Raw genomic sequence first — 12,329 nt, 5'->3', positions numbered from 1 at the left:
CCGGAATGTTGGTCCTACCATCTTAAAACAAGATGAGACCACAACCTTCGCAGCAGACAAAAGCTTCCTGGTATCTAAAGCTGATAGGTACTCCTCAGCCACAGCTCCCAGAATTTGATTGCTACTGGTGATCAGCACTTCAATTTCAGCAAGCGACACTAAAGCTGTATCCTAACCAGACCCATGCAATTTTTTTAGAAACCATTGATTTCAATTGCTGCATCCAAACTGCATGCGTATAGCACGACAGATTGATGTAGTGGAGCGCGCGACACCATACCAATAGGAATTGTTTTGTTTCTATTTTTTGTCGCACGACATGATGACAAACATATATTAAGTAATCAAACAACTTTTACTTGACGGTTTGAACTATTTATAACAATTTTAAAAAGAAGACTGTCATTATGGTCGCGTTTGGTTAGGATACAAATATTATTGCATCACTCACATCACACGTGTCCGGTTGCGATCCAGCTAAAAGCTTGATCCTAACCAGACGCAGGCGACATGAGCGATGTTTTTAGAAACCATTGATTTCAATTGCTGCATCCTAATTGCACGCATATGACGTGACAGATTAATTTACTCAAGCGCGTGAAACGGTACTGATAGGAATTGTTTCTATTTTTCTCACTATAGTGACAAATATTAACCAATCCAACATCGACCGGCCTCGGTGGCATAGTGGCAGGCCATCGGTGTACAGGCTGGTAGGTACTGGGTTCGGATCCCAGTCGAGGCATGGGATTTTTAATCCAGAGACAGACTCCAAACCCTGAGTGAGTGCTCCACAAGGCTCTTGTAAACCACTTGCACCGACCAAAGATCCATAACTGGTTCAACAAAGGCCATGGTTTGTGCTATCCTGCCTGTGGGAAGCGCAAATAAAAGATCCCTTGCTGCTAATTGGAAGAGTAGCCCATGTAGTGGCGACAGCGGGTTTCCTCTCAAAATCTGTGTGGTCCTTAACCATATGTCTGACGCCATATAATCATAAATAAAATGTGTTGAGTGCGTCGTTAAATAAAACATTTCTTTCTTTCTTTCCAATCCAACATACTTGGTGGTTTCAACTGTCGATAACAATTTTAAAATGAAAACTGTCGTTATGGTCGCATCTGGTTAGGATATAAATATTATCTCATCGCAAGTGTCCGGTTAGGATATCTTGCTGCGGATCTTATGTCACCAGGTTAAAGCTCTATTGTTCGAAGGTTTAATAGTCCGAAGGTTCAGTAGTCCGAAGGTTTGTAGACCTAACTATAATCACGAAGAATGGCAAAAGAACAGTGTCAAATGCACTAAACACATGTGAAGTATTCATAGTTAAAGTGGGGCAGTGGGGGAAAAAATATATGATATGAAAAAAATGGGCAAGCCATAACCAATGATTGATGTTTTGGCAAAGACTGTGGAATCAGTTTTTATAATAATTCACATTTTCTGTCTATTGAGAATGAATATTTATACTTCATTGCTGCAGTTTATTTACCATATCAGTTTGTCCCAACAACGATGTAATTTGTCACATCAACTTTTCTCACCTTAACATTTCAGTTACTAAGTATCCGGTTATGCCTCTTGTTGTCTTGCAAAAAGTATACTATTTTAAAAATATGCCACCCAGAGATAGGTGGCCTAACAATGTGCCTTCACAAGAACGTGCGCGCACATACACACACTGTGAAGTCGACGAACTTTGGTTAAATGTCTGCGCTGAAAGGTTGGGAAAGAAATAGTCAAACAACCTCTATACTAACAAGCAGGCTTATGAGGAGAATGCATGGAAGTGAAGATCACGTATCACTGGATGGTGTATTTTCATAAAAATACTCTTTGTTAGGCAGAAACCATTTGAGTATCCTGTGAATATATACATGTAGCTAATACATGCATTTGGTTATGGTCATCATTTGCAGGTATAGCTGGAACATACTAGTACATGTATGCTAGTAATTGGAATGTTAAGTGACAGAGTTTACAGCACAGAGTTTCTGATAAATTGTCCACAAAATACATTTGATAAAGTGTATATATGTATATCCATTATTACTATTAGAGGTAGAAAATGAGAATGATAAAATTATTAACATCAGTATTCCCGTTTATGACAGCAAGCTTGACATTATGAACTACTTGTAACTTTACAACAATTGATACATCGTTAAAACTTAACAATTTGATTTCAAAATCATTGTTTTTAGGTGATGCCATTTCTTCTTCTTTTTTCTTCTTTTTTTGTTAGCCATCTTGAATTCAAACAATGATGAAACATTTGCCTAGTTGATATTAACTGGGATGCATTGCACTTTCTATGTTTTGGCTGCGGTAATGGCGGCCATTTTGGAGTTGAATGATATTGCAATGCCTAAATCAACTTGGGGTAGTTCAAAATGAATTTTATGACCCTTAAAGCACCTTCATAGATATCAACTGTTTTGCATAGGTGATAAAATACCCTAAATATTGCCAGTTGTTTGTTTTGGCAGCCATCTTGGACGCCATGTTGAATATTTCAAAATATCCAAAATGCACCCCTTGGATCCACAATCAGCACCTTCCAAAGATGCAAAAACCACAAAGAACAATTGTGGGTACCGAAATGCAAGGTTCAGCCACAAATGAGGGTTTGGCAAACAGACTAACTTGGTATGAGGGAACAGCCTCCTCAAACAGAATTACATCCATGTACACTTGTCAGACTTGCCGCTCATGTAGTCAGCCTGTAGCCATCAGGCCCTGAGAACAAGTCTCAGCCTACGCAGACAAGAGGTATCTCCTCAAACTTCTACCTCAATCATACAGGTCAGGATTAACCATCAGGGTAGGAACAGGAGCCCCAAAGAATGCCGCAATCTCCCATATACCTGCATACACAGACAACAGGACTGCCGGCTCAACCGGCCCTTCCTGATATTTGTATAAATATGAACCCAGGCACTGCGTCGAGTCCTGGACCCAGCGCACCACATTGGGATCCGTCAACGTCTGTGACAAAACCCCAAACACCTCATCCACAACAGAGCGGAAAACTTCTTGGCAGTACTGACTCAACGTGCTAACAACAGAAGCAGCACCACTACAGACAGCCTTCAACCAGAAACCTAGCAGGCAGAACAGTACCCTAAAACTGATGGCACCTTTGAACCACTATGACCCTCCACAGAGGGACCAGCAACCCAGCGCATCTGTACAATGGGAATCCAACCTGGGAGGAACTGCCATGGTTAAAGTGTGGTAACCTTTTCAAGCACCTACCCTCCATGCACCCCACCAGCATTGTCGAGCTGGATGAAGCCATGTCCGACATCCTACCCCGAGACAAACCAATGACCTCGTATAAGGTGGTAAATTAATGAGAACAAATGAGACAAAAATAAACACACTTTACAAGTTAAGTTTACATCAATAGCAAAATAAAACATCTGAAACGATGGAAGAATTGAAGACGAGGGTGATGGTCTACCCATGTGCGGATGTATTACTATATATCTGGCAAGGGAAGACCAATTCTGCAGTGGACGTTATGACTCCGGTTGTTTGGCATATTGATTGTGCAGTGGGAAGCAATCTTTGCTTCTCAGATTACAAGATGGAAGCCACTGCTAGAAAGTGAGAAGCATTTCTATAAATGAGTCTCAAAATGTGACTCCTAATTCAACTTGGCACCCATGTGGAATGCTTTTACTTTCTGAAATAGATGTCTTAGTACAAAATAAATGTCAGTTTTGTTTCACTTACATGTATATCGTTGAAAAATTAACTTCATTTATTTTTGGTTTGGTTTTCAGTGTGGTTCAATTACCTGCCCAGTGCTTCCTTTGATAGGGGTGCTCTCAATATTGGAGTTTTTCTACCTCAACTATATTATTATGCTGTATACATGCAAGCCACCAATCAAACGTTGGAAACAGTCCCGCAAGACCCAGTTCATCATGACCTTTTTGCTGTTATCTATTCTGTGCTTGATAATTCCAGTTTCAATCGTTATTGGAAGGTACAGTTTTTCAGGCCTATCCATGATATGGACATAGCAGAAAAGCAATTTATTGCTTTTGGTAATAATTTAAAGCAAGAATTTTCTAATGAGGAGAGTCACACATTTAATTTTTTTTACATAATAGGAACAAAATTCATATTTCGTGCAAACTTTTGTTGTGTTTGCATGTCGCATACAGTATGTAAATTTAAATTCGTTAATTATGCAAGGATTATGTGTGGTAACTTTATTTATAACTTTATTAATAACCATTTACCCGGTCCCATTGTGTTTAATACAAATTTTACCTCTGAAGACTGAACGATCAAATACATTAAAGAAGTAATTGGCCATCTGTTGAAAAATGGTTGTCTACTTTATTCATACATATATACCCCCATTCTACTTCTACCTAGTATACACATTTAAAAGAACAAAAAAACAAGCACCTTTAATGGACATGAAGCCAGCGTTTATTAAAACATAATCAATATAATGAATGACAAACATGGTCAAACACATAAACAGATCTATTCCAGTGTAAACTCCACAAAACCCTTCCCCGGTTAAAACTCAAAAAGCTAAAAACTCTGGAAAACCTTATGGCAACAACTTCCTTATTAATATTAAATTCCTTTTAAAAAAACAAAAAAAAACAATGAGTGAACATGACAACCTTTCCATATATGGAAAATGAAACAACAAGACATAATTTTTCTGTTACACGAAACGCAGAAAAATATAACTAATTATTCTCTGTTACCTAGAGTAATGCTTAATTGTTATTTGCCAACTGTACCCAGTCATATGTAACGGTGATTACACATCTAATGGCTAATCTGAGCATGGAACATGTGTATGTTGCACTAGCTATGTTCACAATCATTGTCCTTGATTGTCCGGTTTCGGAGGTACAAATTGCACTAAATAGAGAGTTTGGGATTGACTTATTAAAAATGTCTAAGATATCGAACAGGCTACAATGCTTAAGCAACGATGTGCACATTAGCAGACAACAATGGAACACTTTCTTAAGCTTGATTGTAAAAACAAAATTCCAAACATTTCTTAACTATTCAAAGTGTTACATGTTCATACATGTAGTATGTTCCAAATGTGTTTGTGTTATGTGTTTATAAAAGCTCAACAATCTATAAAGAGTTTATCCTTTAATTTGGTTATTGTTGGTTATTAAATACGATTTAACACACGTTTTCACGCTGGCTATATCAATAGTAAAAATAAAACTGTTGTAAAGGCTATTTCTTAAAACCTCAGTAATCTGAACACCCCTATAACCTATTTATTTGGTCCCAATGGTGTTCGGTTTAGAGGAGTTTCACTGTATGATAAAAGCTGTAATATAATTCATATTTTTTTATTATATGGATGTTGCTTCTTTAATATTTTTGTATAACAATTTTCTCACCGAACCCACCTATTTTTTTCAGTGATGCTATTAGTCTTGGTGCTACAGAGAAACCTGGTGTTTTTGTTGGACCCTTTAGAGACACTAGGGTGCCAACTGAGGTTGTAAACCATTTTGTGAACAGTATTGAATCAAAGACAATGCAAAGTATTCTCCGATGGCTTGGTTCACACACAGTTATGCTTCCTCTTGTTTTGATGCTATTGTAAGTACAAGCATGACAAAATACACAATGTATGGGAAAATATCAGTCAAATGATCAGGGTAACTTAGTAACTTTGTACCACGCTTTGGTGTCGGTCCCTTTGACAAAAGTATGGGTATTTGTCCATACACTGCACACTTTTGAAACCCCTCTCATGTGCAGACAGACCTGTGATTGGTCAACATTTGTTCCCGCCTATTGTTAAACTGGGAAAAGAGAACTGAGACTAAAAGGTCGAATAAGTAATACTTTAATTGTATTACATAAATAAAGAAACATTGTTCCATATCCAGAGAATGCCACCACTAGGCTAAGGGGCCGTTCAACTATTACGTAAAGATTGGGGGGGGGGGGGGGGGGGTGGGGCAGGATATCATTGGTATGCAGGTGTTATCACAAGCAAATATTTTAAATACCACCGAGAGGATTCGATCCTTCTATCCAAGCACCTCGGGCGAGTGTTCTACCAATTGAGCTAGATGCTGCCTTTTTAACATGATTTTCCAGCCTTCATGAACATTATTTTGTAAATTATTTCAGTTTGATTTGTTTTGTAAATAACATAAAAGCACAATTTTTGTATGCAATTTAGAAAATAATCTGCTTAGAAATAAATGACTTGTAGTACATACCATAGTAATTAAGAAAATGACGGTGAGGATTATAGATGAATTTCTATCTAGTATTTATTACTAATGAACCAAACAAGCATAAATACAAACATAAAAAATGCACCAATATAGAATTGTTTTCTAAATTGCACACACAAATGATTTGTTTGTTGTTTGTTGGGGTTTTTTTATTTCCAAAACACTTACTTTTCTTCTTACGTCAAACTAAACTGAATTTTTTTTTTTTTTAAATGTGTTGGACTATAAACCAACCGAACATTTAACTAACTGGCAATAGCTGCAACAGTACAACTGTAAACGAGTATTCCATGATTTTTCTCTAAAGTAACAAAATAAGGCCACTTCAATTTTCTAGCTAGGATCAAATGCAAGTATTAGATGCTTATAGGCCATTTAAAACAAGTCTGAGCCAAACTTCCTTATTGCATCATGCAACGTCATATAGGGGCGTGGTACAAACCAGTTACCTCATAAACTTGCTCATGGTAGGAATGGTTATTCGCAAGTTTTCGATGTTTTGATGGACAGCCGATAGTTACCTTGTGCTGCGCACTTGGGCCTATCAGCTGTCGATCAAAACATCAAAGGTGTGCAAATAACGATGAATACCACTCGTCTGTTTATGCGATAACTTTAACTTGTAAGTGGTTCGTGAGAGAGAAGTGGGTGTAGTGGCCTTACACCTACCCATTGAGTCATTAAAACTCGCTTTGGTGGGAGCCGGTACTGGGCTGCGAATCCTGTACCTACCAGCCTGTAGTCCGATGGCTTAACGACAACGCCACCAAGGCCAGTACTTATGTACTGAAATGATAATCGTAGTGTTTTCTTAGTTAATTGGTCTATTCTTTCCGTGGCCTGCATCTGTGATTCCTGATTGGCCATCCCCAGTCCGGACCTCGCTGCGGTAAGATGTGTTTGTTTCGCATGTGCTCACTGCACGTGCTTTCGTGTGCCCGACTTGGGAATCCTCCATTTTGTTTTTGTTTTTCAACAAAATGGAGTTTTCTACTGGGATGTATGCGGCCATTGTGACTGATTGAATGCTGGGACGCTTCTCATTTCAACAGCCTGCACCACCAGGTTGGATTCTTTTCAGCGAGATTCCTTGCCTCCACGTCATTTCTCGTATCCTCCGGAGCCGGGCCAGTCTGCACCATTATACCAACCATGACGACTGGACTACACCCTAGTCTTAGCTGGTAGGAGCTGATGTCACTTCACCCCAAGCTAGAATGAGCTACGTTCAACCAGACCGAGGGGAAAAACGTCTGCTAGATTAGTTTAGGTGCCTCACGTTAAATCAAATGGCCATGTCGGGAACCAATCAAATAGTTTGCAAACGTTAGTAAAATGTTTGCTGGCTGAATTTAGGGCTGGACACAAAGAAAATGAAATTACACGTTTTTCATTTCTTGAAGTGTCCGTATGTGTTGGTGGTCTAGGTATGCATTTTTCCAATATATAAGGCTCATATTTGACTTTGGTCTAGGTATGCATTTTTCCAATGTATAAGGCTCATATTTGACTTGTCCTCCTTTTTAAAAGTGTTGAACAAAACACTATCGAGTGTGACCTATGTCAAATAAAATCCCATAAGCAACCATTTTAACGTTTGTGTTTAAAAAAAAAATATATGCAATCTATCAACCAAACTATGACCCATAAATATCAGTACTACAACCCCTACCTCAAAGTATTAAATGAAGAAAATGGTACCTTTCATGGCTCATTTTCGGTATAACCATTTTTGAAAAACCCCATACATGTTTCAAGCACAAGGCTACTTGACACAGTGGTACTAAATGAAATAAAATTGCATAAATTTTTTGCCCAGATGAAAAAATAATTTTGTTTATAACTAACACTCACATTTACCACCAATCAAAGGACTTGTGGTGTTAGCTTCTCTAACAAAGGTTTGGTGCATGTTATGTTATTGTTAATATAAAACACACTATAGAATGCTTGAAACATCGGTAGATATCTTTACTCCCTCATGATGGTGTCCAAACAATGTCAAGGACGAGATGGTTGTATATAAAGTCAGGAATCAAAAATGTTAGTCATTTAGCGGGACAGGATTAGAGACATATCATAACAGTGCACCTTGAACTTTGACCTAGCCGGAAGTTATTTGGTTTAGTACAACTTATATCGCATCTGCAGTGATTGTCAGTGTCAGCCTCAGTAGGGTATGGCATGATCGAAAAACCTTTAGGGCTAATTTCATATGTCTGGGTTTCGTAACAGCGGGTTATATCAAAACCTAGGTTTAACACTGGTTTATGTAAAACGGTGAAAAACTTGACAAGACCTACACCCGTGGTTCATTTCACATGTGTGTGTTTTACCCGTGTTTACAAAACAACGCTTTTTACATGGGTTAACTGCAGATCTGTAAAGGGGCATAAGCAAGGGAAAGCTTACACATCATCACTTTGTAGTTGGAATTTGTTACTGGTATAGTATTGGCATTCTCGTACGAGATTGGGGATCAGCAACCTCCTCCCCCCCACAGTCTGGGGCAAACATTAGTATTCGGGCAAAAATTATGGAGATGTTTGGGCAAAATGAGCTGGCCTCGAAACGTTTCACCATCATTTTACTCACAATATTAGTTATAATCCATGTAAAATGCTAACAGAACCCTACATAGCTGTTGGTAATAATACAAATATGAATAACAGAATCGGGCATTTCCCTTTAATTTGGGCAAAAACAAGCCTGCAACCCCCTCCCCCCTCCCAAAAAACCCCCAAAACAAAACAAAAAAATGGGGGCACCGAGACAACTTTTGGTCAAATTTTTAAAGCTGTAGGACTATCTCACCTTTTGCCCCCTTTATTAAGACGAGACAAACACGAAATCATGTCATTGTAAGACTGCAGTCTGTGCTTTGAATATGGTGGTAACGATCAACTTCCAATACTAGTACTTACAGTTTTTGTGCAGTTCATACACATGAAGAAAATTATTATTTTTACTAATTTAGAAAATAACTATATTTATTACCCCAGCGGTCACTCATAACATGGAAAATATTTTCCATATTTTCTCAGTGAGAAATATTCTGCAGAGGTGTAACGTACAATATTATTGATTGATTTCACGCTTACAAGCCAATGACTGTCGGTACTAAATATAATATCAAGATTTGTCAAATACACATAATGATGTCATGTAGTTTAAAGGGTTGACATTCACAACTGTTTTAGTGTTAAATATATTTTTAAAATGTCATTTTAATGCAATTCATTATATATATTTTTAGCAGAATACAGAGAACTTTTGTTTTTGAAAATCTGTGAACGTGATTAAAATACTAAGTTATAGCAATACACAGAATAGTGTGTAATATCCCCTTCACATACACGGATTTTTCTTACAAGTCCTTACGGGTCGCCAACTCGTAGTCAATCGCAAGCATCCGTAAATAACTCGCTGGTATCCGTAAATAACTCATCACAACTCGCAACAACTCGCAGACACTCTTAAGGATCCGGGAAAGGAGAGGCAATTTTTTTGACATGTCAAAAATCTTCTAACGATTGTCCACGGATTGATTTTCCGTAAGTATCGTAAACCGCTTGCAACAACACGTAACCATCCGTAAACTGCTCGCAAGAATCCGTAACAATTTTTTGTACGATTTGTTACGGTTAGTTTACGATTTATTTACGGATTATTACAAGTGCTTACGTGTTCTTTACGATTTCATTCGGGTCGTGTTACGATGGCTTTACGAGTTATTACGAGCACTTTACGTGTAGTTACGAGTACTTTACGAATAGATACGTATACTTTACGTATTCTTACGTATTGTTTACGATTTGGGGAAAGGTATAAAAGCTGCAAAATTGAATACTTCATTTCCAGTTGTTATCAAGAAGTCATAGAAGTCACAACTCTGCATATCTACTCTACAATATCTACAAGCATGGCTCCAAATAAGAAGTCACATCTCTGCATATCTACTCTACAATATCTACAAGCATGGCTCCAAATAAGAAGGCAGTCAACAAAAAGTCTCCTGCTCTTCGAATGATAATACATTGAGATTTGCAGGATTTATATATTTTTTGCGAAAAAATCGTAAGGACTCGTAAATACTCGTAACTAACTTGTAACTATTCGTAACAACACGTAAACAGGTCGTAACTAACATGTAAAAGCTTCGATGAATAGTAACATTCCGTAATATACTCGTAACAATCCGTAAAAAGCTCGTAAAATGCCCGTAAGTTATTCGTAGTTATCCGTGACAACTCTTAACAAATAGTGGAATTTTGCCGTAAATACATCGTAATAACTTGTAATAATCCGTAATAAACCGTAAATAGTTCGTAATAACTCGTAACAACTCTTAAATCGGTTGTAAAAGTGGCCAAATCGTAAGGATCCGTGAATTTGTGCGATCCGTAAGGACTCATAAGAAAAATCCTTGTATGTGAAGGGGGCATAAAGTGGTTCACATTGTTTCTATACATGCACATGCATATGCTTCTAAAATACACGCGTTTAGAGAAAAAAAATAGCTGGGGTAATAAATAAAATAACAAACTCGGTACCAGTTATTATCAAATTATCAAACCCCATCCCGCCACCCTTTATTCGCTACTGTAGTGGGTTCAAATGGTCTCTAAAATACATTCACATTTTATGGCTCTGCAATATTGATGTAAAACATGATTTTGTTGCCAATATTATCCATGAAGAAAACTTACTTTGAGCAAACACAGCGAAAAACCACCTCCATGGCAGGTTTAAACAAGCAATATAATTGTAACCCAGTTTTAAACTAGGGTTATTGAAAACCAGACGTGAAATGCACAGTAGACAAGACCCATATGTTTCCAAAACCCACAGATATGAAATCGGCCCTTAGTGTTTCATTCTGAGTATTATGCAACAGAAAGCTGCTAGTTGCTAACAGTTGGGTTTATTAAACCAAAGGTAGAGTAGCAAAAACTGACAGGGGGCATCAAAACATGATAACAAGGTGACAAAACCATAAACACAATAACAGGGCAGTGCATGCACCTTGCTAACACAAGGTAGCAAGTATTGATTCATGTTTTAATCATTGACGGTCAGGAAGTGTAACTTCTTCAGATACCAGTCCAATTGGAAATGAGTTTATCCCACTGCTTATTGGCTTCTTTTTTCAGATGTCTTCTCTTTTATCAGTACAAAAGATTTATTGGTGAACATAAGCATGCTCTCATCCTTCAAATTGAATTACAGCAGGTAAGTTCTGAATGTACTCACTAAAGTAGTAGTATTATAACTGCATAGTTGGTGATTTTCTTTCTAACTTAATCTGACCTCTAACTACATGTACTTGCATATTTCTCTATTCCATCTGATTTGGTGTGAATATCCCAACAGCCAATGAAAATTATTAAAATCCTCCATGGAGCCTGGCTCACAAGGTACCATCTTGTTCCTCGTTTCTCCTTCGCTTCTTTCTTTCATTGCATTAATGTAGATTAAAAATATACACACAATTTCATATGCATTATTTTTAATTCTTATTTATTGCTCCAATTATATTATGCCTCAAAAATATATACCATAACACTGCATCGAGTGGAATGTTTTTACATGTAATGGTGCAATAAATAATACTGTATGTACATAGGTGGTAATGGAACAGATTATATTTTGTATTATATAAAAATTACTTGCTAGAACAACCATATGTTTATTTACTTTTATTTTATTTCAGGAAAGAGCAGATAACAAGCTTCTTGCAAAGAAACTTTATGAACAAATACATACGGAATAATTATTAACTACATTTATCCTATACCTTACCCATGATTTCCATGTCATAAACCTGTGTGATAATTTAGTGTATTAACCCAGTTAATAATGATATGCAAATTTAAAGGTCTCTAGGTAATGTGTTGCAGTGGATGAGTCAATTGCTTACAAGCCAACAAGACCTGTATACCTGAGCGTAATATTTTTCAAAGATTTCTTTAAAATGTGTGACATCAAACTAATTTGTGCTAATTGTGATGATGTCATATCACTGATGGCGGCGACTTTAGTACTGTGATTTACAAAAAATTG

General features: G+C 37.3%; 1 protein-coding gene across 3 annotated transcripts in view; it reads left to right on the top strand.

The window, feature by feature from the left end:
* The window catches only part of LOC121382313 (transmembrane channel-like protein 7), an 83,197-nt gene extending 71,097 nt beyond the window's left edge, over positions 1-12,100 (top strand). For all 3 annotated transcript variants that reach the window (XM_041511894.1, XM_041511891.1, XM_041511892.1), the window contains 4 exons: positions 3,795-4,000; positions 5,434-5,616; positions 11,420-11,498; positions 11,980-12,100. In XM_041511894.1, the coding sequence (XP_041367828.1) occupies positions 3,795-4,000; positions 5,434-5,616; positions 11,420-11,498; positions 11,980-12,039 (528 nt within the window). In that variant the 3' untranslated portion in view covers positions 12,040-12,100. The remainder of the gene's footprint in view (positions 1-3,794; positions 4,001-5,433; positions 5,617-11,419; positions 11,499-11,979) is intronic.
* The last annotated feature ends 229 nt before the right edge of the window (positions 12,101-12,329 follow it).

The sequence above is a fragment of the Gigantopelta aegis genome, chromosome 9 (genome assembly GCF_016097555.1).
Source record: "Gigantopelta aegis isolate Gae_Host chromosome 9, Gae_host_genome, whole genome shotgun sequence".
In the NCBI taxonomy this organism is placed as follows: domain Eukaryota; kingdom Metazoa; phylum Mollusca; class Gastropoda; order Neomphalida; family Peltospiridae; genus Gigantopelta; species Gigantopelta aegis.
The sequence above is the reverse complement of the archived record's forward strand: the minus strand, read 5'-3'. Positions and strand labels throughout refer to the sequence as shown.